This window comes from Puntigrus tetrazona, chromosome 22 (genome assembly GCF_018831695.1).
Source record: "Puntigrus tetrazona isolate hp1 chromosome 22, ASM1883169v1, whole genome shotgun sequence".
Taxonomy (NCBI): domain Eukaryota; kingdom Metazoa; phylum Chordata; class Actinopteri; order Cypriniformes; family Cyprinidae; genus Puntigrus; species Puntigrus tetrazona.
The window spans coordinates 16,664,500-16,691,999 of NC_056720.1; the positions used below are offsets into that span (position 1 = coordinate 16,664,500).

General features: G+C 38.3%; 1 protein-coding gene across 11 annotated transcripts in view; it reads left to right on the forward strand.

Moving 5' to 3' along the window:
• dock3 (dedicator of cytokinesis 3) overlaps positions 1-27,500 on the forward strand; it is a 149,299-nt gene that overhangs the window by 63,870 nt on the left and 57,929 nt on the right. For 10 of the 11 annotated variants that reach the window (XR_006247623.1, XM_043222472.1, XM_043222473.1 and 7 more), the window contains 4 exons: positions 15,902-16,050; positions 18,644-18,728; positions 24,923-24,964; positions 26,108-26,259. Coding sequence is in view for 10 of the 11 variants with exons in the window: in XM_043222472.1 (XP_043078407.1) it covers positions 15,902-16,050; positions 18,644-18,728; positions 24,923-24,964; positions 26,108-26,259 (428 nt within the window). In the remaining variant the exon portion in view is untranslated. Of the gene's footprint in view, positions 1-7,983; positions 8,425-15,901; positions 16,051-18,643; positions 18,729-24,922; positions 24,965-26,107; positions 26,260-27,500 lie in introns of those variants that run through there. The other variant, XM_043222471.1, reaches the window with a different exon arrangement.

Sequence of the window (27,500 nt, forward strand, 5' to 3'; positions counted from 1 at the left end):
TTGTTCATTCTCAGGGTAGAAATATTTCCTATCACAGGAGGAAACACACACTGCGCTGCGCTGCTGGCCGCTTGTTTACGATAAATCCGTCTTCGCGCATTATAGGATTCAACAAATGTACATTGTAAACACCACAAATTCAGTGCAGAGGAATCCAGCGTCTGCGCGCTCTCAGATCCGGCCTGCGGCTGATGCACACTTTAGAAAGTCCTAATGCGATTTCGGTGGAAATAAGTTCATGGAGCAGCGGCGCATTACGACCAAGTAGTTACCTGCCGATGATCACGCTCGTGACGAGTGCTAAAGAGACGCGCTGCGGATATGATTGGGCTTCGTTCAGAACCTTTCTAAACGTCGAGACACTCATGTGTGAAGTGTACGGATAGCATTGACGCACATGGTCTAACAACATCTTGACGCCTACTGAGTGTTATAAGACCCCCGTACAGAGTCCTCTATAAACATGTGTAGAGGTTTTGAGCAGGTTTTTATTTGGGATGACTTTAAATGCGATGAAGATGGCGCTTCATGGTTTTGTTTGACGTGTCTCCCTTCAGTCTCAGATATAACTCTAGTTTGACGAGTCGCTGGTAGATGGGCTGCTGGATGAACCTTGACAGGCTCTATATGACGTTTTTTACTAGATTTATTGATTTATTTTTTGTCCTAACTAAACTTACGTGATTATAACATCAGCATTTTATTTAAAAACATATGCGACATGTCACAATAACTCATCATTTTCAAAAATAAATGAGCAAAAATATAGTTTAATTATACACGCGGTTTACTTATGCCATTAAATTGTGTTTTTCTAAGTATTTTTTAATGATTATTTTAGTTTTGGTCACATTAAACTTTATTTTTGATGCCGAGGTAACGTAACAATGTTAAATAAAATAAACAACAATAACGATTGTTTATTTATTTGGTCCTTATAAAACATAGTATTACTATTTGATTAATATTGCAACTTTATTATTGCTTAATTTTTAAAATGAAGTAATATGGGATATCACAAATAAATATTAAAATAAATAAATAAATAAAATAACAGTTTAATGATATAGTTTACTTGTATCTTATTTCAGTTTTATTTTATGTACATATACAAATAAAATTGAAAAAAGTGTTTAAGTAATAATAATAATGTTAAGTTATTTTATATATACAATTAAGTTATTTTGTTTTAAATATATTGTTTAATTTTGTATTTATTTTCTTTGTGGTGCACATTAAACTTTAGATTTAAAGTTCTTGATAAGACTATCACTCTTTTCAATGAAATGACTACTTTCATTAGGTTTTGTTAGAGATGAGCGGCGATCCCTGCCAGATGCATGCTGGGTAGAAAAGTGTCCGCTCTGACGTCAGAGCGCAGTTACTCTCCAGAGACGGCACGGACCAGAAGCATGATGGGAAACGACTGACTGATGACACAGCTTCACGCTCATTGGTTCAGACGTCCTTGATTCTGCGTCCTTATCTGAAATGTTTTATTTGATTTTGTATGATTATGTATTTCAGTGATGCACACATATTCCCGAACACTATGGCAATCTCTGAGTAAGACATGCAACTGTTGTAATATTTCTATGAAAAAATAATGTCATATAATGATGATAATGACAGGCTTGTGAGTCGTCACTAACAAGGGCATAGGGATGCTCACTTGAAAGTGACCGTGAACTGTATACTATACGCCTAATACGTTACACAACTCAAAATAATATCCTTGATTTTTTAAATTTTGTTTTATTATTTATTTTGTGCATGCAAACCTGACGACATGATTAAAATAAATGAATAAGTAAACGCTGAATAGTTTATTCTACTGTTCCGAAGCGTACTTTCTTACCAAAAGGAGATATTAAAGGAATTGTCAAAGCTGCTCTCTTCCATGCAATGATTTTTCAGCATGTAATGAATTAAAGTCTGTTATTTTTCCCATTTGTTTGCACTGCGTGGAAAAGAGCGGTGGGCGCATTCTTCTAAATACCTCCCTTTTGTCTCGCCGAAAAAAGACAGCCTTGAGACGATGAACTGAACCACTTGAAGACTTCAATGAATTATTCATTCGCTCTCATTCTAGGAAATCCTCACGAAATGGTTGGGTTCTCACGTATTAGTGTACTAGCTGGAGCCCTGCTCTTGTGTTCCCGGTCACTGCTGGAGAACCGTGGTGTCGTTGATCTGTGTGGGCTGCCTCGTAGTGTCTGACTAGCCTGCCAAATCACTGTTACTAAGGCAACGGCGGCGCGGAGGTGAGGGGGCGGTCCGTGGATGTGGACCTCTGTCCGGATCAGCCTGTGACTATCTGACTGCTTTCATATATAGATAGATAGATAGATATGCACACACACACAATTGTGAAAAATACTAGTGTTCTAGGGTTAATCCGAAATGGGGTTTTTTACATAATGTGTATGTTAATATATATAGACACATAATTGCATGAATATAAATGTAATGTATGTATATGTAAATATATTACACACACACACACACACATATATATATATATATATATATATATATATATATATATATATATATATATATATATATATATATATATATATATATATATATATATATACACTTTTTTTCTGAAATATATACTGTGTCTGTAATTACATATATTATGTAAACAATTTTTTTAATTATTGCATGCAAATAATCACAATTAATCATTTTCTAGCACTGTTAAATACAATACTGAACTAAATTAAATCATGAAAATATATCTTTTATGATTAAAATCAGTTATTAATGAAATGTTTTGCTCACAAATATTCTAAAAATAATAATAATAATAATTAATGAATCTGTTAAATCTAAATGAATTACATTGTTCATAAAATTAAATGTCATTATTATCTATTGATTCGATTGAATCTTTCCCTGTCTCCATTTCTGAGAGAAAAAAAGAAGAAGATAAAGACCCCAGTATGTTTTGCTCTATGAATATCTCAAAATGAAGAAAAGACCCTCTACCTTTAAACAAATAAATCTATTCTAGTCTTTTTTAACAACACTTGAATGTAGTTTTGTTTCATGAAAACCCTCGAGCATTTAACACGGAGAGCTCAGAAACCTAGACGATCCAGATCCTGTCTCTCCGTATCCATCTCGCATGCTGAAGAAATTCCTCAAATGTATGGATTATATCAAACCCGTGCTCTTCTGTTCAGCGCTGTGTTTAAGGACACCTCGGCCTCTTTAACTACCCAGGAATGCCTTCCCTCTCTTTCTGCCTGTGCAAAAAAAACCTAAACAAAACAAGTTTAAGAAACTTGTTTCTAAGCCTCCTCCTCGGCATCCCTCCCTCTCTCCGTCTGTCTCTCTTTCTCTTCTTTTCTCGCCCACCGTAGTGCCCACTTTGTCTGAGCAAATCTCGCTGTTGGCCGCAGCGGGGCGTCTCGAACGCAAGAAGACGAGCCGGAATTTTCCAGAGAGTCCAGAGAAGTTTTTCCGCACAGCTTGTACTCAGAATGAGGCGTATCGCCGCCTTCCCGTGGCAATCCTACTTCCTGTGTATTTTTAGCATTTAGCGCTATTGTTAGCCTAATGATAATGTTTAACGCTATGCTGTCCCCGAGAAGGGCTTGATTGATTCGAGACTCAAAAAGACAACCGGTTTGAATCAGTCTAATGACTCACTCGCCGACTGAATCGGATATGACCTTACGCGTTCTCGAAATATCAGATCGTCTTGACCTTAACTGTACGTACAGCTTAACACTTCAGTGTTGATCGGCGCTCTGTGTTTGCTAATGCAGATAGTTTCGGAAATTCTCCTGCATCGCCCTGCGGTTCTTTGAAAGGTTGCTAAGCAACTAGTTGTGCAGTTGTGTTATCAATCACTGATGAGCGAAACGAGAGAGCAGGAGACGCCCGGAGATGACCTGACGGATAGCCCCAGTGTGTTTGTGGAGGAGAAGCCAGAGCAGAAACCCGGAAAGGAAACACCGAAAGACAATACTCTGCGATAATCATTCTCTTTGGTGGTTTTGATCTGAGCCTCCCACAAGTGTGAAAATGAAAGGCTGAATTTTCATGCTTCAATGAGAGAGAGAGAGAGAGAGAGAGAGAGACATTAGACTGTATTTCTGTGGAAGATGTTAATGTTTTGTTGTCTCGAAGAGTTTAAAAAAAAAAAAAACGACAAAATTGTGGTCTCAAAAGGTCTATTTGGCTAATGAGATGTTTTCTGTTTGAGGAGTCATATTTATATCTAAAGAGCCCAAGAATGTCTTAAAATGTGGATTTGTGCCTTTAAAGTCAAGTTGCAATCAAGTGACTCTCTTGGTGGACGAGTCACTGAATCATTCACTGAGGTGATTCGTTCTAAAATACTGATTCATTCAGAAGGGAAATGTCAGCTTATTCATTTGCAGCAAAACTCTCAGAGTAAGCTGTTAGGGTAGAATAAGTGTACTTATTCTAAGTAAATAATAGTTTATTTGTGCAACTCACTGCTCGTTTGCAGGGCAATGTCCACTGAGTGACACAGGTTTAATATGTGAACCCTGGCACATGTTGTTGTGTTGATGTAGGTATGTTCTGTGATGGTTCAGACTGCTGTGACATATGTCCTACAATCCAACCCTAAACCTCCCGGTAGTGTTAACAAATGCAACACTGATATAAAGACACATTTGTTGATGCAACCTTGTGATCTCAACAGATTTGAACAGTTATGTCGAACCGTAGAAACACGGGATTCAAACCAGAGCTCCTCGTCTCTCAAGAAGATCTCTGTACTCCGAACAAACCTACCGTCTGTGAAAACACATAGATAACGTTCAAAAGCATCAGTTTCCCCGCATGTTAATATCGTTTTGAAGTCATGAAGTCTATTATTTGAAACTCTGTGAATTCGTGTGAAGAGAAACTCAAGTAATGTATCATTTTCAAAATATCAAATGCATTTCTTTTGTGTGAGAGCGGTATCAGGCGATCTTGCTGTTCAGTATCGGTCTGAATTTCCCTCATTCTCGCGCCAATTAACGAATCTCAAGCGTGCTGATATTTGAACCAGCGGCTCTTGCTGAGATCTCACCAAGAACAGTGTATGTGCAGAAATCCCCGATATCGTTGGAGGGGTGCACACATGTGGAGATGATGATTCACTCCGAGTGACTCACGGGGCTGGATCATTCCGGTGAATTCTGGCAGAAAGGAGCAGCGTGTCCAACAGGTTTACAACACACAGATCTGGGAACGACTGCGCTTTATATTTAGAGTCACAGGGACAAAAGATAGGATGGAGGAGGGAGGCTGTTTTAGCTTCATTTCTGACCGTCTTCATCCGTAACCGTGTGATATGTTCGAAATGACGCTTGTTTCTCATCGAAGACCATCGATGTCGCTTTGAATCCTTCTCACAGATGGCAGATATTCTCTCTGCATCTGGCGGAAAACGTCCAGCTTCGTCAATGTTTCATGCTCTAAGCTCGGTTAACGGACACAGATACGGCCCTCATTGTTTCATTTTCTACTTCAAAGCTCTCTCGCGTTCTACCCATGATGCAGTGCGGCTCATTCCACCCCCAACCCATTGCGTTATTATCCAGGGCTATTTTTTGCAGCTGTTTCAGTCCGACCTTTATATATTTTGAAACACAATGTTCTCGGTCGAAATGTTGAACGTTCTCAGTACGAATCCTTGCTCCTGAAAAGAAATCGTCTTCGAGTGAGTCATTTCTGCACCGCTCTTGAAACTCAAGTGAAGTGCGGTTTGCTTTTTTTAAGTCACATGACTGACTCCACCAATGGTGGACGAGCTGTTTGTTCAGCCAATGGCTGATGAGGGCCGTGTTTGAAACATACTTATAAACGGGATTTATTTTGCTCACCAGTCAGTGTTAAAGATTATTTCTGGTGTGTGATGACGTCTTTCCCATCTCACGCCACTTTCTTTAGGATGGATGGTGTTTCTTAGTTTAGATATGATTGTTTGTGATCAGCGTTGGAAGTAACGTTGTAATGTTACTTTTTGTATGCATTTTAATGTTAATATATATATATATATATATATATATATATATTAAACACTTATGTTGTTAGAACATGGATGATTCCTTTAATAGAGAGTTTTAGAGAGTAGTGAAGATTTTACCAATTTTTTTTTTTTTAATTGAGTAATCCTAATATTAACTATTCATTTTTACTTTTAACTTGCTAAAATTAATCTATATATAATAAAATATAACACTGTTAATTTAGCTCATTTCTAAATAAATTATCCCTAGTACGCGTTATAATGTTGTAATGTTTTTTTTTTTAAATCTGTTATTTGTTTGTTTCTTCATGTATATGTTGTTTTTGTAAAATAAATAAATAGGTCACATTTCACTTTGAAAACCATGTGAAATAATGCTTTTGGTTTATTTTATTATTATTTATTATTATTATATATATTTTTTGGCTTAAATAAACTAAAGCCTAAAACTGCAAGGTATTTATTCATTTATTTTCAAGTAAATAAGACACATTTTGGCTCCTAAACGTAGTTCTTATTACTATACTGTGGATAATTTCTAGCATATACAATATATTTATGTTTATTATAATTCTTGACAGTCTAATGAAAACACAGGTGCTGAAAAAGTAAAATGATCCTGAAAAATAACACAAGATTTGGTATTTTCCCAAAATTGACCTGATATTTATTCACGCGTAATTGAATTCTTATCTTTTCCTTTCTGGTTTTTGGGTGAAACGTTACCCACATTTTATTTGAATGATAATTTTGTCAAATACAATTGAAAACGCATGCATAAATAGTTTCTGCGTGGCAGCAGTACATTGGGAAGCGTTTCCCCATCAGCGCTCCTCGACAGCAATATGGCCGCACAGATGCCTCGCTCAGCTAGCGTGGCTTCTCGCGGATCTCTCGCTGTTTTCAAGGACTCGCACGGTTTGTGACGGCCATCCGTGAGAGAGAGTCTATCTGATAGCTGCACCTGGACTGAATAGCCTGTGATTGTAGGTAGAGCACATTGGACTCTCATCTCAGTGGAATCAGAAGAAGACCCAGCCCGACACATTAGCGGCGCTGGCTAAGGAGCGTTCTTAGAGATGTCGGAGCGTGAATGTTGAAATCATGCAGTCTGTCGAGCAGAGCTTTGCTGCTATTCGTCTGATTTTTGTTGTATATTTATAATGCCAAGCTATCCTTTATCCTTCACCCTTGCTGTCGTGTAATGCACTTTAATAACACCGTTAAATGCAATCTTTAGCAAATCTCAATATTCATTTCTTCAGTCTACGAGTTCATACGATGATATAAAATTAACTGTAAAACAAAATATATATTCAGTGGATGTAGAGATACAGTAAAGATACATATCACTTCTCACTAATCATCTTTAAAACATTAAACCACTAATTATTTGATACACCAATAAATGTGATATTTTTAATACTAAATTTCAAAATCAGTTTATTACCGTACTTTAGTTTGTAAAGCCTACGTTCACTTATATGCAACATTTATGTAAAAAACAAACAAAAAACGTGTGTGATTTTATTATTATGCGTATACTATTATGCTTATATTTTGATTGTTTTTTGCAAATAGTTGTAATAATTGTGGGCTTTATTTTTTGTACAAACACAATCATGCACATACTTAAGAAAAATGCATGTTTATAAATTAAATATATTTACATATAATATAAAATACAAGAAAATAAAATATGCCATTTAAGCGTTTCAATTACAGCCGCAGCATGATATATTATATTCAATTATATTATACTGTATTATTGTCTAATTTACATCGCTCGTTTAGCTTTATTTCAATCAATCCGTTAAAGACATTAATACAGTAAGTAACTGTAAGTAAACACTTTTTTGTTTTACTTCACCAAGGCTCATACGTGAGCGTCAGACAGGAAGCAGCCACCTAACAACCGCCCGAAACGCCTTAGCAACCGCCCATCAACCCCCTCGTCTCTGGATGTCGACGGCTCCTCGTGTTCGGGAGGCACGGCTCCGGGAAGCGGACCGGCAGCGCTTTCCTCCAATGGCGAGGATCCCTGGCAAGCCTCTGCGTTTCTTCGGAGACGGCGAGGGAGGGAGCGAGCGAGCGCGTGTGCGTGTGGGCTGCCGAGAGCTTCACGCAGCGCTAGTTAGGTAACTCCAGCACAACGAGAGAAAGAAAAGCAAGACTTCAGGAAGAGGGAGAGCGATCGCACGCCGTGTCCAAAATAGATTTGCGATAAATTGGAGTTGGAGAGAGAGTTGCGTGTCGACGTGGGTGGCGGCGCGCGTCCGAATGCGAGCGTGATAGAGAGCGAGCGAGAGACCAGTTGCAGAGGAAGAGGGACCGAGGCGTTTGACAGCCGATGGTTTCCGCACGTTTCCAGCCGCTGCACGGGAGAGGCTGCAGGAGAGACGCGTCGGACCGCTGCGGTGAGCTGCCGCGTCTCGTTCTCTTTGTGTCAGGCCCGCAGGTAGGAGCGGGGTTACGACCTTTGAGTGGACGCACGCCATTGGGCGACGCGCTACGAAAGTTGCCGTGGTAACAGTCGGGATATCTTCGTGCTAATCCTTAGCTAGTCTAATTGCACTTTTGTAGCAGAAAGTGGTTTTCGCTAATATGCCGTCTTCTGCCTGGATGTGTTTAAAACACGTTCATCTGGCACGTCCTTACCCTCATGCTGCTCTGAACCTGTTTAAGATAGGCTTCATTATCAAAAACTTTAAGACTTAGTGTTCGTTCATTTGCCGTTTACAAATAAATTACTATTTGAATCGTTTGTCGTCGTTCTGAACTCATTCTTTACGTTTAATTGCACTTTTATACAGAAGCAGAAAGCGTCTCAGAACACGAATGCTCAACATTTGCTGATCTTCACATTTCTTACCCTCATTGAGATTAGTTGAACGTTTGTACGAAAAAAGAGCACTGTTCGCTGAAATGTACACAAAATCTGATCCTTTTCACTTCTTTATTTCTTTGTTGTCGTTTACACGTTTCTTAAAAATAGATCATATTTTTCTTTTTGACTTTTGCTGTTTTTGACAATTTTGTCGTCGCTATTCTTTCTTTAAGTTTAATTGCACTTTTGTACGAAAAATAAAGAGCTCAGTGTTTGTTAATATTGCCGTCATTATTTACTCAAGTCGCTCTAAACTCGTTTCTTCATCAAGATTCACTTCGCTTTCATATGAAAAAAGAGCATTTCGTAATATACATGCGTAGTTTTCGCTGATATTTGTCTTTTAATGCTCAGTGTTTTTTCTTTTAGATGTTTTCCCATCAAGTTTAATTACACTTTCGTATGAAAGAAGAACATTTCGCAGCATCAGTGCCTTGCTTTTGCTAATATCCAGCTCTTCTTTGCTCTTTGCTTTTTTCCCCTCTTCTTTCTAAAAGACTAATTCACCCACTAATGGCATTTCTTATTCACTAATGTCTTTTATGCTTGTTTCTGAAAATGCGTTGCTTCTGATGTTTAATGGATAGCTTATCGAGACAATTTTGTCATCGTTTGCTTAACCTCATGCCGTTTTGAAATAACACAAAAGGGGTGTTTTTGGCTGTTTTTTCCATATAAGTCTGGTCTAAAAGGACGAATGTCTTTGGTTTCATTTCCCAGGGTTCGTGAGGGATTCGTGAGTCGATGGAAAGCTAAAAAACGTTATCCTAAAAAGGTTAAAAAAACCCCGCACCTCTTTTTCTTTTACCATGTGAACATTTTTGCGTCACGGTTGGGCTGTCTCTTTAAGAGCTGTTTACCTTTATTCATTTAGCCAAAGCTTTTATCCTAAGTGACTTGAAGTTGCACGAGTTAGCAGCTTCTTATCCTCGTGTTTCCAAGACACTGTTAAGTGGAAGATCGAGTATCTCTTTAAAGTGTTTATGGCAGATGAAGGTGGAAAGATGATTCACTTTCTTCAGATTCCTGGACACGTCTGATTCATGATGCATTCATTTCATTTTAATCAACATGTTGAACTCAATAATTGAACTCAATTCAGTTATCCTTCGTTCCCAGAAGTCCCTGCTTGACATTCTGTGCTTCATTTTGTTAGCGAAATGCAATTTATTGTGTCTAGCTTTTATAGATTATGTCAGATGTCAAACATTATTGTTAACTTTTAATCTAAACTGATAACGCAGTATGTTAACAGTAATTATTAAATAAGTGTATTTATCCATTACAAAGAATAGCTTCAACGAAAGCAAATATTATATGGGTTTTGTTTAGTTTGACAAGCTTGCTTTGATTTATTGTAATTTCAAGCTGAACTTCAAACCGTCCGAGTCACGTGAGGTTTGTTGGAGGTCTCTGAACAGTTTGTTGCGTGTTTTTTCGCCGCGAAATCGCCACAGTGCTGTCTGACCTTCCCATGCGCTCAGTCGTTTCCGCTGCCCTTTGTTGACCGAGAGCGAAGACACGCGAGCACACCCCGACTGACTGACAGCGCTGCGAGTAAAGTGAGGTCGCTTGCCCTGAGCAAAGGTCGTTCCGGGCCATGAGAGGTCGGGCGCTAGCGTGCTAGCTAGTTAGCGCACATACACTCGCTCTCGTATCCACACGTACTCACACATTTGTTCTTTTCACGCTGTGCAAATGTTATGATGTGGAGCTAATAATTACCCTGAAGATTTAACATTAAAAAAACCTTCAACCCTTAAGTTAATGGTGCATTTCAGCCTCAAATGTGGCAGCTTTCCCATAAGTTGTTATTTAAACGAAGCATTCAGATAATGTTTCCTCACCAAACGTATATTTGTCAGTGAGTTGGCTCGTTATTCGCATGCGTGTCCTTTTATGTTTATTCATTTTGTCATTTGCTCTTCCACCGATCTCCCACATATGCGCAAATCTCTCTCTCTTTACGCCCGCTAGCAGTTCCTTAGCTAATAGTCGAAGTTTTATTTGACTTTCATCCCATTTGCCGTCTGATTTCTTCCCTGTAACAAAAGCTAAGCGTCAGATGTGTGGTTAGAGAAGAGCCCGTGTGTGTGGGGCGAGATGAGTCGGCTAGTGCAGGTGAGTGTTAGCATTAGCACCCGAAGGAGCAGCGGTGACTGTACAGAACGTGGGCGAAGCGGTGTGAGTCACACTCTATCTGACTGAAGAGTCTCAAACAGAGGACACAGGAAGCTAATAAATCATTTTCTCATAGTTTTGTATAATACGTCCATTTCCTGTTAGGCAAATGCGTGTTTGTATTTAACACTAGCTTCTTTAATATGCTTTTACAATTGCATCGTGTCCTTTACTTCAGGCTCGCTAGCATGCTGTGTTTTGTTTCTAAGTGCTAATTCTCTGCTACTATCTAGCACAACTTGTGTGCGACTAACCTGATGAACCTCGATTCTTCCTCACAAGAGTCTGTTGTATTTACCCGGTGTCGTACTAAAACAGGCAGAAGTCACAGAACAAGAGAAGAACGTGATAGTTTTGTGTTCTCATGAGAGCTAATGGTTATAATGGGTCATTTAACCAGCTAAACAAACAGGGCTTTAATGAGAAACGCTTTGATGCTATTTGAGGCGTCATCCTCGGTGGAAGCTGATGTTTAGAAGTCACTGAGGGTACATTGCTCTCTACGACTTTCAGTAGGAGGTGAGAGCCATACAGTTTACGCAGTGCAGTGTATTTAGTTGAATATACGTGAATTAATGAATTCATAATGGGCCTCATTTATCAATTTAATGCAGAAATGATTCATGTATCTCATGAAACGTTTGAATGCCGCCAATCTCATCGTACGAATGATTGCACGTTGATAGATGTGGCGGATGAAACGTTATTTAAATATCACGCCGATAAAAACACCTCATCCCTATAGTTTACGTCACGGAGAGACAAAACACAGCCAAAAAGAGGAAGTTAGCTAATGAAAGAGAAATTTATCTAACCCCAAAATCACCAGTTAACCTTGTAATATTATTTATATTATTTAATTTGTCGATTTATATGTATGTTAAATATTAGTAAATACAAACATTATAGCCTGAGAAAAAGGATGAAAAAAATAAGTAGTTATAAGCTAAAATTATATAAAATAAAACACAAATTAGACACACAAACTTCACATAAGCAATATATATATATATATATATATATATATATATATATATATATATATATATATATATATATATATATATATATATATATAGTAACATGTAAAATTCAATAACACATGATTAGTTTTATTAGTAATTTATATATATATATATATAGACCCTTCATCTCAACTAAGCTGCAACATGTAAAATTCAATAACACATGATTAGTTTTATTAGTAATTTATATATATATATATATATATATATATATATATATATATATATAGACCCTTCATCTCAACTAAGCTGCATAAAACAGCTTGTTGTTACAGATTGTTCCTGGATTTCTGTTTATGGAGGAAGTTGGATGAATTCCTGTGCACCAGAAGAAGATTATATTATTATTCCAGGTGGCATATGACTAAACAATAAGAGTAAGACATAGCGGGAAAGTTTGCCAAACAATGTGCCGTTCCTCACTGCGCTGCACCTGCCATTCCTCTTTTGAAAGATTCCAGCATTGGAAATGAGTGGCTAAAGTTTATTTTGAACAAGCTGCTTGATCATGTTCAAGAGTGAAACATTCAGTTAATATGTTATCTCCTATTACAGCTCTACCGAATGTGAAGCTAAGAGTAGAGATGGATGAATTGGCTGAGAGATGGACATGGTGAAATGTAATTTTGACACATTGTACTGTAGCTCAATCCGGTCTCTGTATTTAAAGCATGTGAGTCATGCAGTTGTGGAAAGTGTGATAAATACATGTTCTTCACACTGCTCGGTGCAACACATGCTGCAGCTCCTCTTCCCACACACTCACACACTGAGTGTTCTTCAGCTGTATTCCCTAAAGCACAGTCCACAAATGGTGCGTTTCCATCCAAGCTCTCCAGCTAAATCGTTGCTTACAACAAGGAATGGTACTGAATGATTGGCAGATTTATTCCAGTTAGTTAGGGTAAATTCTAGTTTTTGGCTGTCAAAACACTTTATTTGTTCATAACGCAACTGTCATTAGTTTTACCATCAATTACATTATCTATGGATAGCTTCTAGAGATTTTCTACTAAAACGCTCAATTGTCATGAGGTTTCTTTCTGTTGACGTTTGAAGCGTCTGTTCTCAATACTGTGCTGAAATGTCAATGCTTAAAATATGCCCGTTAATCGACTAGGGACCACGTAAGTGGTAGAGGATCCTGATGGATTGTGAACTGGATGCAATCCATCTTTAAGTTACCGCAGAGAAGGCGAGGTTCTTGCCGTCGGGTTATGGGGGAGGCTGTCAATCCAAGCTTTAATTTCAGTTAAAGCTCAAGGATTGATACAGGTCTCTCGACAGCCAACTTACAACAATCATAATCACATTATACTGCAGAGGCTGATAAATCTGTGTGTCATTGGTGTAAACGGATTGCCTTTCTCTTGGATGGTAAGAGAGCAAGAGCACTAAAGGGAGGATGACCCCACGCTGTGTACTAACATCTACTTGTGCCAGAATCCAAAAATATCTCATGTGGAAGCCATGCAGAAACATCATGTCATTTTAAACTAGATATCTTCATGTATGGAGAAGAGACTCATTTTTTATGTATTTAATTCATTTTATTCCAGTTAGAAGTGGCTAAATCTCATTGATCTAATTGAGTCCTATGTTTGAGATAAAATCATGAGTCTGATAAAGTGTTAGCAGATGGACAGCAGATTATTTTAGTAGATTATATTTGACTGGATTGTTCAGGTTGATATCTGTCAACATGATTCTGTGTGTTTGGGTCGACTCTCGCTAAGTCAAGTGTAGAGCAATGGTACTTTGCTCCTAAAGCTATAATGACCTAACCTGAATTTTCCTTTTCCCACAGCGAACCGCGTAGTAACAAGTTGTTAAAACAGTTGTTACAGAATAGTCAAGGGTTATCGAACTGTAATCAGAGCAGCAGAATACAAACATCTTGAGAAATTAGACTTGATAGTAATTGTCTTTGAAAAAAGTGCAAGTTTGTTATAAAAGGGATGTTGATAGCAGCAGCTGAATTTGGAGACGCAGTGTCTTGAAGAGAATTGTTATGTCTCTAAATTTAATCTCTCAAGTTTCCCCAGAAGATGCTAGTTTACTTCAATAGCATACCACTCAACTGTCGTGTGACTAGATGACTAGACGCCATACTATCAAGGCTACCTTGGTCAGCTAAGTTCACCACAAAGACAATATAGCATACCAGCAGCATTACCCACTGGCTTGGACCAATGTAGACATCCATATTTGTTTAGTTAGCATATTATTTGAGTGCATTGGTTTCCCATCTGACTGCTTAGCAAACCATTTACGCAAGACTGTCCCAATCAGCCAGTTCTAAGTCTTTGCTGGTTCACCAGCACTAAACAATCACTAACCAGTGTGCACTAGGTTGGAATATCATAGGGATCCATGCTTGTTTGCTAGCATGAGATGCTGCAGTGCTGGTTTTCCCATCGACTTCATCAAAAACACCATGCTGGTCTACCAACAAAACCAGCCCCCAAACAAGTATTAAGCAACATAAACCAACTTGGTCCAGCTTAGAAATTCATACTGGCCTTTTTCTGAAGATTCTGTCTCAGTTTCCACCAGAATTTTTCCGCTCCGCTTATTCCAACAGGAAGTGGACTAATGCTGCGATCTGCAGCTGGTCATTGAGATTCTTCTCCAAGAACCTCACCAATAGGACTAGCAGGAAATGATTCACGCTGTTCTGCCTAGGAGTAATTATTGATGCCTTCATGGAGAGGGGGAAGCTATCAGTCTCCAGTGCCAGGAACAACCAGAAAAAAAAAAAAAACATACAGAATACAACAGGGAGTTTGATGGATGTGGTATTTACTCGAATGTCCAAATCCCATCTGATTTCACCATTAACAGACTGTGGAATGACATACTGACAGATGCTACATATCTAGGTATCCAGGGGAACGTTCTTGTGTAAACTCCGCATAAACCTTCTTTGTTTTCAAGAGCACATCAAACTCGAGTTCTGAGATGTTTTGGTGATGGAGGGCGCTGGAGACCACACGCACAGTCGGCACAGCATGCCGGTGTGACAAACGCACAGATCTGTCTGCTGCATGTCTCCCCAAGGGCTCATGGGGGAGTCGTTATCATCCATCATACACAAACTTGTAGAGGAAGCCTTGCGGTTTGGGACATGTGCTTAGATGATGCTCAGTGGTGGTTCCACTTCTTCGACTGTCTGTGGCTTTGATTATCTACAGTACTGTAATTCCAACATCATCTGAAGGCAGCATAAAGTACCATTCACACTGACAGCGATTTTGTAAAAGCAGGACAACCTGAAGACGATTATTTCAGTGACACATAAAAACTATAATTATTTGCCAATCTGAGTGCTGTTACAATGACTGCTATTTCAAAGCTAATTTACCCTGCATTGAGTAATTACGAACAACAGCAACAGACGTTTGTTACGTTGGACCGGTGTGTTACCAATTTAGGCATCTATTGCCATTGGTCGGCACTAGTTTTTGCCAACTAAAATCACTGTATTTTGGTGATTGTTGGACATGGACATTTTGCTAATGTGGTAATACCATGCCGTTCCTTAGAGTACCTTGAAGTACCATAAAAATGCCATGGAAGATATATATGGTAATGCTTTCACTCTTTGAGGAGCCAATCGGTGTTTTAAAATTTTATGTAGTTCAGTGCAATTTATTATTTAAGTGTGTTTTGCAGTCATGCACTGTAGAATGTACTATACAACTACTGTACATTTGCCTGGTCAAATTTGAGGCTAGTTGATCATGAGTAGATGGATTAAATAAATCTTTGCCGTTTGTTTTTTTGTTTTTTTCTCTACAGAAGCATAAAGTCGACCTCTTTTACAAGCTCCGCCACGTGATGAACGAGTTGATTGATCTGAGGAGACAACTGCTTTCAGGCCACCTGACCCAGGATCAAGTCCGTGAAGTCAAACGCCACATCACTGTACGACTGGATTGGGGCAATGAGTGAGTTACTCTCTTTTACCTCCCAGAAAATACCCAGAACAAATTCATATAATAATAATAAAAAAAACCTTCTCTTAATCGTACGGAAGAACCATCAAGTTGCCTTAAAGGTTATGTTAGTAATCTTAGTCATTATGGTAACCCCCACCGTAGGATTAAGTCTTGTGGAAGAACCAGTATTAAAGGTGCTTTACCAAAGCAGCTAATCAAGGTATTACGAGGCATACTGGAAACTTTGAGATAGGCATGTTGGAGTTAAACTGCGCAGGATAACGTCCCTCCAGGATCAAGTTTGATGACCCCCACTTTAAGGTGTTGTTAGCAATGTTAGCCATCACGCTAACTTTAAACCATGAGTCCAGATTATGAGGAAGAACCAGAAAATATGTTTTACTGCTTTTGTTAGCAGTGTTAGTCATCATGTTAACTTCCACCATAGGTCTAAATCTGGTGAAACAACAAGAATAGATGCCTTTGCGTTTTTGTTAGCAGTGTAAGCTGTCATGGCAATTTCCACCATAGGTCTAAATCTAATATGCTTTTAAGGTGTTGTTAGCAAAGGGGTCATATGATGTGATTTCATGTTTTCCTTCGTCTTTGGAGTTACAAGCTGTTTGTGCATTTACAAGATCCTTAAAGCTGAATCATAATGCACTGGATAGCTGGCCAATCAGAGCACACCACGCTTTCCAGAACGATAGTCTTTGTAAAAATCGACAAATTTCAGAAAGACCTCCTGGTTGTGGAGTCAAAGTTAAAACGCTATTAGATGGATCGCTGTGGCTTTCCCATCACCCTAAACCCGCTTGGCCCAATTCAGTACAGCAAACGAGCAGAACGAGATGAAATGTCATTCACAGCCTGGTTAATGTGAATTAAACTAAATATGAGGCCAAACAAACCAACACAACACAAGCTTGAGTATTTTGGGGGGGAGTTTCTTTCTAATTGAGAGTAAATAGATTTTTCACTGCACTGAAAGGCGTTTGTGTTTGTCCTTCAGATACCGCCCCCATTTTTAACCTACACAGTTGTGCAAATCTCCACAGCGTTTGAGTTTTGAGTGTCAGTATTTACAGTACTTGCATCATTATTTCATTCTTCTGAGAGATTTTCAAAGGTTTGATGTTCAATATACGTTTGCCGTTACTGAAAATTCAGCTCTCCATCTCTCCATCAAGTAGACCAGGCCTCTAAAACAGAAGCCATTGGGTTCGTCTCTTACAGGGATGAACGAAAGGCCAAACCTAGAGTATTTTAGAGGTCAGATGATCCAATATTGCAGTGTATCAGCATCTGTGTCAAGTCCACGTTGACCACTCATCCCTCTTCTTCAAGGTCACCTGGAGATTCACTTCTGTGATGAGGCACTTTGTGGTTCTGGGCTTTCAGCAGTGCATCACTGCCAGGTCTTCAGATCAGCAAACTAAGAGATAATTGAGTAAATGGGACAAAATGGATTTGAGACGGGAGCACTTACCGATAAGTTCTATAAATACTCGAAGGATGAGTTGAAGAGCATCTCGAGTGTTTTTCAAACAATCTAATAATGTTTTCATTACACCTTTCTCAGCTTATATCAATTTCCTTGCATTTTTCTGGCAAGTGTCACCGTTACTATTATACTTCATAATATACAGTACGTTACACTATTTTTTGCATATGACTGCAAGATAGTTAATTCAGCCTCGATAACAAGACATTTATACATTTCGAAACATTTTGACGTAGCAAATTAGATGCATCCACGCTGCAATTGTGGAGTATATCAAGCTTGTCATTGCTAAAAGCACTTAATTGTCACATAATATGTTTATTACTGTCTGTCTACACAAAGTCATCAACAAATGGATTTATCTTTGCTCTGATACAAGCCAATGATGCAAGATGTCTCTCTGGAGAACTCATTTGCATTGAGCTTTTCAGAAAATATGCAGATTTATAAGCACACCCCTGCTAGACAGGGACCCTGGGCGATGCTAATGCTAACGCTTTGATCGGGAACACAACAACCAGAGCAACCACCTATCACCTATAAAACTTATCAATACATGAGCTGTTTTACTTTAGTGTTAGCATGCTACAATGAATTCAGTTTGACCACTTAACCACTGTCTAACCACTTAGCAAACACCCCGGGCAAATATAACAACGTAGTTATTAATTAAAATGTGCATTTCAACAAACTTTTCAGCACCATTATCTTTCATGTGTTTAGTTGCTAACTTAATGCTAGTCTGGTGTTAAGGTTGTTGATGTTTTTATTTACGTCTGGGAAATCTGAGAGAAGAAATGTTTACATTATATTAAGATAAATTATGGCATGCCATCACTTTCATAATCAGGTTATGAGGGCGACACTTGTTTCTGTAGCTATGGCAGCTGCACGTAGTGCTAACGCTAGCAGTTTCGCACGCGCCTCTCAAAATGAACAGCTTAGTGTGGAAAATGTGTCTGGAAACGTCTTATGTCTTGTGAGATATTAGCATAGAGCAATGTTTGCAAGCTTGCCAAATCTTCTGTTCGTTTATTATACGAATACTTTAATATTCCAGTGTTAATCTGAGCTCTGTTGTTTTCTTGTGTTCATCAGACACTTAGGCTTAGATCTGGTGCCCAGGAAGGAGTTTGAAATGGTTGATGCCGACCAGATCAGCGTTTCTGATCTCTACAAAATGGTGAGTGCATCTCGATGTGTGCTTCTTCATCCCTAAAGCAGTCAGCCACTATAACCATACAGGAAAGAAATATGTTTTTTCAAGACATGACTCTAGTTCACGTTTGCTTGTTCATATACTGTAGCTGATGATTTTACAGTGTGCATATAGAAAGAAAATACAAATAATGACAGAAAATAATGACATTTTTATTGCTTAAATATTTCATATAATGCAGTTTACATTTAACCGTTTATTTTGGATGTGATTAATAGTGATGAATAATTGAAATATATTTTGACCATTGTAACAGTTTAAAGTGAAAAGACTTGTTCAGTATACCCTGAAGAATAATAAATCAAGTCAATAACTATTACTACAAGTAATGATTAATAATAAAAAATAATGATTGCGTCATACAAAACTATTAAACAACAAAATAGTGTAATATTGAATAATATTTTAGGGTTATTTCAGTGGGTTTTTATAAACTACACATAATGGTTAATATAATTATATATTATCTTAATATTTTATATATTACAGTTTGTTTTCATTCGTATAGAAACTATTAATGGTGAAAGGAATTCAGGCCGTTTTTTGTTATTATCCGTGATTACTTTTGTTTAGCGTGCACTCGTAATAATAACGGTTGTAATACTTTGGGCTGATTTTCTTGTTTTGAATCGCAGCGAGTTCTACCCAATGAGTTTATTAATATGCGAGTCATCCGTGTAAACCAGAGCAGGAATTAATGTTTTAATGTATTCCTGCAACTGTTTTGCATACGCGCATAATGTAGGCATAATGTGCAGATGTTGCCAAGTCCCCACCTGTAGAAGGAGCTGAACAATTAGACAGAAATGTTCTTAAACACTCCATTAGAGGCGTATTCCCAGGACGCCTCATCAGAATGAATCATTTACATACGCCTCAGCGTATTTTCAGTTTTGTGGAGCAGTTACCCTTTGGAGTTTAATAAGGAACAATATTGGAAATGATAAAAAGCAGCTTTTTTAGCTTTTGATCATTTTTTTACTCTCTGTAATTGACTTTATTCTCTAGACCGATAATGTTTTCGACGCCGGCATCTGCTTCTAACAGGTGCTTGTGAATGGCAGCTTGTGGAAAGGATGCTAATACTGTACATTTATTTTCTTCACACATTTTTCCATGATGTCTGCTCGGGTTTATGCCATACGTTTCTATGTTTGGGTTTGTGTGGGAACGGACTTTTGTGCTATATGGCAGCACAGGGGCCAAATTTACCTCAGCGCTGTACAGATGTGTGTGTGTGTGTGTGTGTGTGTGTGTGTGTGTGTGTGTGTGTGTGTGTGTGTGTGTGTGTGTGTGAGTGAGTGTGTGTGTGTGTGTGTGTGTGTGTGTGTGTGTGTAGTGTGTGTGTGTGTGTGTGTGTGTGTGTGTGTGTGTGTGTGTGTGTGTGTGTGTGTGTGTGTGTGTAGTTTAGTTTTAAAGGCTCCAATCTGAAAGCGGTGTCTAAACCTGAAATGTTATTGTATATGTATAATTTCTGAAACTAAAAAAGAAAGAAAAAAAGCCTGTTAATAATCAAATATATTCACGGTGTTCTGTATTTTCATATTTGAAACATAATAATAACGATCATAATAATAAAAACAACAACAGTAATGATGATGATACTAATAATAGTACTAAATCAATTATCATTATTATTGTAAATGATATAACAGTAAATAATAATGTTATAATAATACTAATAATGTTATTCTTATCGTGCATTCATCATTTATTATATTCATAATATTAAATGTTTATCATATGCAAAGTTTAATAATATAATTAAAATATTAATATCGATATTTATTACTTTTTAAAGCACGCAAATGCCAAACAGCGACTTCTATTTTGCTGCAAACTAAGATAAATCAGTGCAGCGAAATGAATCTGTGTTTTGAAGCAGAACGTTTGGTTTGACACCGACAGTGTTTCTCCTTCAACCACTTAACTTACAAAGTTAGAGAGAAACGGAAAGAGGTTGGAGGAAACTGAAAAAGAAAAGAGCGCTATTCAAAACGCTTGACTAAGACTACTTGACTAAGTTTTTGGGCTAAATTCAGAGGAAAAGCAAACACTCTCGGGCAGAGTAGCTGGATCTCGACTCGATTTTAAGTGCACTAGCCAAATGTTGAGGTCACAGAGAGATTTGTATAGCTCGGTATGTGGGAGGCGGAGGAGTTTCACACAAATACCAAAAATAAAGAAAGAGAAGAAAGAAACAAGCTTCAGAGGAGAACAGAGAGACAGAGATGAGAGAAGACTTTTACTTGGCCTCGGGCAGCAGAGAGCACCGAAGCTGCAGAGACTCAAGACCTCTGGTTTTGTTAGAAGTTGCTGCTGAATTGTCTCCAGGGAAGCAGAAGATAGATTAAATCAAAGAGCCCAGCTTTTCTGGTTCTGGATTACACGTGCACTGTTCACACGCAGTTTACTCCAGCTATCTGTTTTCAGTTCACTTTCTATATTCATTCCATTCCAATTTTTGTTTTTTGGCTTTTGCTGTAATACTGTCAAAGAAATCTTTCTGTCGCCTTATGCTTGGTTTTTTGCTCTCCTGTTACAAAACAATGACGTGGCTGTCTTTTCAAAAGATTTCACAGTTTTACAATCGTAATTAGTGTGCTGTCAAACTATTTTCTAAAATAACAAATGTGTTCTCAATTAAATTGTATATTTATCAATGCGTAAACAACTTGGCAAATATTTGGTCTGATTTATTTGATGCTAAAAATTTAACCTTTTAGAATATAATATAATATAATATAATATAATATAATATAATGTTGCATTGCAAATTTGATCATGGTAATTAACAGTGGTAATTGTTTATTTATTTTTTCCGAATTATTTTTTAAGTGGTACACCTCATTTTCTGTAGCCATAAAATAATCTGCAAACCTGTCTAATTTAAACATTGTTTATTTGTTTTAAAAAAAATTATACAATTTTATTTTCATTTATTTGCGATGCGCAAGTTTCAGGTTTAATTTTAACTCATTGAGATTTTTGCACTGTACATTGTGCCCTTGAGAAAGACTGTCAGCTCCTGCAGTAATGTACTGTGACCTTGTATAAATGGTGTCTGCTAAATGGGTAACATATATTCATTTCACAAAAGAACAGTATACATATACAAGTTAGTCAGGGGCTGAAGTCTCAGAGAAGCATGGAGTAGTATGACTGTACAATCTGCCATGCTCACTGTGCCGCAAGGCGCTATTTTAGATTAATGAGTCCCGCCAGGCATGCGTTTAGCCTCCCTGATGGTGAAAGTGAGAACAGAAGGAAAGATATTTGTTTTCAGATATTTCTCAGTTCGGCCTGAAATCCTCCACTGGGTTCGCAAATGAAACTCTACTTCACTCCCTCGTTGTCAAGCACTATATCAAGGAAATCTCACTTTTTATCTTGAGATACGCTTGCAGCTTTGATGATACCTTTCCCCGGTTCTTCTAGTAAAGGTAATTTGTTTACTAAGGAAAGCATCACTATAAGCAAACACTTCCAGAAGCTGCTCAGAACACTCGACTAACAACTTGAAATGCCTTAGCAATCACCCAGAACACCTTAGGAGTCACCAGCAATACCCTAGCAACCACACTCAGATCATACGTCTAACACCTTGCAATGCCAGAGTACCTTATCAATCACAAAATAGAAGTGTGACCACAGTTGCCCAAAACAGCCTAACAATCACCTAGCATCAACATAGCAACAGTGGGCAACCATCCAGAACACCCTAGATACAATATAGTGACAGCTTATCAACCACCTAGCAATGTCCTGAGCAAAAAAGCACCCACTCAGAACACCTTGGCAACCACATACTATGATAGCAACCATCCAAAAAACCTTAGCAACCACTAGCTGTGGAATAGCAAGTACTACCACAATGGTAGTGTCCTAGCAACCATCCAGACCCTAGCAATTACAGCATAGGACTGTCACCCAAAGCGGCCTAGCAATCACCAAGCAACAACAAACAGATACAATTTTCTAGCAACCATCCAGATTATCCTAGCAATAAAATTGGAAATGTGACCACAGTTGCCAAAAATAACCTAGCGATCTCCTAGCAACAACAAGCAACAAACCAGAACACACTAGATCCAAACTAGACACATTAGACACATTATCAACCACCAAGCTATGTCTTAACAATCATTCAGTGTATCCTAGCAATCACAGTATAGAAATGGGAACACAGTTGCTCAAAACCACCTAGCAACCCTTCAGCTACAACAAAGCAACAACAAGCAATCGTCCAAAAGACAGCGGATACAACCTAGTGACGCTTTATCAACCACCTAGCAATGTCCTAGCAATCTCCTGAACAAAAAAAGCACTCAACCACAGCATCTAGAAAATCTTAGCAATCAGTATTAATTTCCTAGTAACCACTCGGTACACCTAACGACTGCCTAGCAACCATTCAGACCCAAAACTGACAACAAAGAACTGCCTAGTTACACCTTATCAACCACTTAGCAATGCACTATCAATCAACCCAAACACCCTAGCGACAACCCAGAACACCTTACCAACAACCAGTAGTGTCCTAGCAACTGTTAAGAACACTTAATTGATCCCCAGCAATGTCACAACACTGCAATGATGACATAGTAATATCACAGCAACCGTCCACAACAACCAAGCCGTCACTTAGCAACATTAATGCCTCACTATAGCAATATAAAACAACCAGCCAACCAATCAGCACATTATCAACCAAACCAGTCAGGATTAACTAGCAAAAACCTAGAAATTTTTTAAACACTATTTAACAAGAGATAACAATCCCTCAGAACAGCATAGCAACATTACAACAAACACTCAGAACCTAACAACCTGAACAGCAAAGTACCACTAAAGGTAGCAACTAGACAGCAAAGAAAAGCTAAAAACACCTTAGCGACCACATAACAATGCCAGAGACACGTGGGCGATGCATTATCAAACATTTAGAACACCATAGCAACTGGACAGCAAAGTGCTAAGACACCTTAGCAACCACATGACAACATTACTCAAACAGAAACACTTGTGCAATGTACAAGCGACCACCCAGGACTCCATAGCAAAGTGCTAACCACCACACAGAACACCTTAGCAACTCCACTCCACCAAGAACACCCAAACAAAGCCTTAGAAACCATCTAGAACACCCTAGCAACTACGCACATCTAGAGCTAAGTGCTAACAACCGTAACTCCACCCACCCCTTGTAACAACTTAACAAAGGCACAACATAATCACTTTACCTTGAACATTTTAGCAACCATATAGTAGCATCACTATATGCACAAAACACAAGCAACGCCCTAGTAACCAGCCAGAAAACCCTAGCAACCGCAATAGAAGTGTCAGTAACAGATAACACTGCAGCGACTGCATAACAACGTCACGCAACCAAGAACACCCAAGTAAGTTATTAGCAACTGCCAAAAATACCGTAGCAACCAGATGTCCCTCAACCCAGAGCAGTCTATCAGCCAACCAGAACCACCGAGAACACCTGTGACTTCACTTTACCTCAAACACCAGAAGCCTGTGTTTTGAACTGGGAGACACAATCTAATTTTTATTTTTGCGTTCATGAGCATGCCTCTTTTCCCACCATGCATTCTCTGATGGTTGTTTGTGTTTATAATTTATTCTAAACGCAGTCAAAAGCACCGAAGAGAAAGATGCTAGCTAAGAAACACAGACTCATAAGTCACCCGGGCTCCCAGGCAAGAGTGTGTGTGTGTGTGTGTGTGTGTGTGTGTGCGTGTTTCACCATGTGATTATGAGCATGTGTTTTCTGCTCGAGGTTTGTGCTGACGATGCCTCAGTGAATATGATTAATCTAGATGTAGATATCTCAGGAGATACTGCTCTGTACATCCACACAGCGTTATTCAAACCCTTAAGCAAGTGTCTTATTTACTCAATTACAGATCAAACAGGAAACTCTGTTCCCTTTGATACTAGAATTATAAATTCTTTTTCGTTTGACATTGTTTTAGGTTTGACGACACAGTACGCAGTATTTACATTACATGTTTCCGTTTGAAATGCAGTTCTTTGTATTCTAAGGATGTGAGTTGCTGTTTGTACAGTATACACACATCCACAGGGTTTTATTCTGAAACATGACGGTGTTTCTCTGTCTCTCTGTCTCTCTCCGTTGACAGCACCTGTCCAGCAGACACAGCGTCCAGCAAAGCACGTCCCAGGTATATCTGTCATCTCAGACTTGTCAGAAATGCTCCGAGTCGTTAACGTACGGATGTTTTAGTAGGTCGTGGTTCACTGTGGGCTAAAATGTGACATTTAGTTCTAAACACCCTGGTTTTGGTCATGCTAAAAGACCTTTCACAGTTATGTATAATGCATTTTTTGAATATAGGTCAGTAAAACAACACTCTGCCATAAGTACTGATGAATATGCATCTTCCCTTTAGATGATGTTATATTGTTTTTATTAACATTATTATATTATATTTTTGAATAAACCTTCGATGCAAGAAGTGTAAATGGCTGCAGATAGCATTTTATCACATCTACCTGCAGCACATAACAGTGTACCACACCTAGAAAAACATGATATGTAATAATATGTATCACACGTATGATATGACATCAAGTTGTTGTTAAATGTTGTGCAGTGTGTTGTTGTGTCATCTCGTGGTATGTTCTTACATGTTATGGTATGTCATGCTGTAGCATATCACATGCTGTGTTACAGTGTTACAGGCTTATATGTTTTGTAACATTGTGTTCTATCGTATTTACATGTTCTGACATGTCATGTGATACACAGTTGCTTGTTATGTTGTAGTGTTACATGTTATATATTATGTTATGTTGTTACGTTACGTTGCGTTACATTGCGTTACGTTGCGTTGTGTTGCGTTGCGTTGCGTTACGTTACGTTACATTACGTTACGTTATGGCATTACCTGTTATATTTTAGATATTTTATATCAGTCAACGTTACATGTTGTAGCATTGCATGTTACATCACATTGCAGTAATGTTATAGTATTACATGTTTGTCATGTCTTGCTGTGGTTTGGTGTTACAAGTTGTTATATATCGTTACATCATGTTTTAAATGTGTTATATCACGCATGTTGTAACGTCACGCATGTAACGATATTAAGATAATATAATAACATACAGTACCATGACATGACGTAACATAACACAACAATGTATTGTAACATATAGCATACCTTGTACCATAACACGACTTAAAATAACATCACAATTTTCCATAAAACGACTTTGCACAGTGAATTATCTGACGTAACATTAGAACATATAGTGTAACATCTCGGGGCGTCATGTAAAGCTGCAGTTTACTCTGTTTTCAGGATGGTGGAAGACAAAGACACGGGGACACGTGTCGGATGCCTGTGCCGCACCATCTCTTCGTCAACCTGAAGAGTTTCACATACAACACCATCGGAGAGGACACAGACATCTTTTTCTCTTTGTATGACCTGAGAGAGGGCAAGCAAATCAGGTAGGAAACGTTTATACAAACTTTTTACAATGAAGAAGCTTTTATTGGTAATTATTCACAAGGAACAGAAAGAAAGAGAAAACCGTACATGACGTCCCACAAGAAATAAAGTAAGCCATCATTTTTAAAACATCAAGGTCTCGGAAATGAAAGCTTGCGCAAATACCGCCTACATGAACATAGGCCACATATTTTATTTTTTTACAATAATTTAAAATGGCACACAGAACTGAAACCGCAGAACGACAAGATAAGGACAAGAGACCTTGATGAAGTATTCACGGAAGAGATCTCTTTGCTTCAACTGTGCCATTAAGATATCTTAAGTTTCAAGAAGCATGTTTGAGGTAAAGGACACCCTAAACCTGTCTATACAAACTAAACTTTCTTACGCTCTTTCAGATTGATTTCACAGCCGTTCGCAATTATGACTTTATATCTCACAATTTTGAGAACGTGCAATTGAAAAAAAGTCTGATGTGTGAGATAAAAAGTCGCAGTTACCTTCGAGATCCCTTCTGGAATAACTCGATACGCCTCCGAAACACCTCTCTTTTAGAGCAGCGCTTTAAAAGTATTGCAAAAAGTGCAAGAAGCAACATGATGACATTTTGCATGAATGTCGCTGGATGCATGCTTTTCGTTTTGATTTTCAGTTTTTTGGAGCTCAATCCACTCGGCTTTTTGAGGAAAGAGGAAGTGGGACTGCTGTGATAAACTATAATAACCTCGATGGTCTGAAGGCTTGTTTTGTTTTTCCTCATGTTAATCTTAAGAGAAATAAGGCCACTGGCAGATTCCTCCAATGGGAGTGTTTAAAAAGTAATTTATACACCTCATTAATTAAATTAGAGAAGCATTTGTAGGCCACTAAGAGACGATGGCTTAAATGTTTCTGTTTGAAGCAGCGGTTCAGTAAGTTTATGTATTACCCTTTCATCCTTCGGAAAACAACAAAAACGTTAATTAGTGCCTCAGCCCTAGCTTCTTTTTTCAGAAGGATGTGTTCCTCACTGGAATCGTGATCCATCAGCCCCGTCTCTGTATGTTTGGAGCTCTCTCCACCTCACATCTTATTTCCAGTGTTCTCATTCCATATTCCCTCTGAGAGCTTCTGACCATGTCTAGACAGCGTTTTCTGTGTGAGTTAAGCGTTGCTGTTTATCATTCTTCCCCTGCAGTTCTTGAGGACGGGAAGCACATGTAGCTTAGAAAACCCACAGACCAGAGCAGTGCTTGTT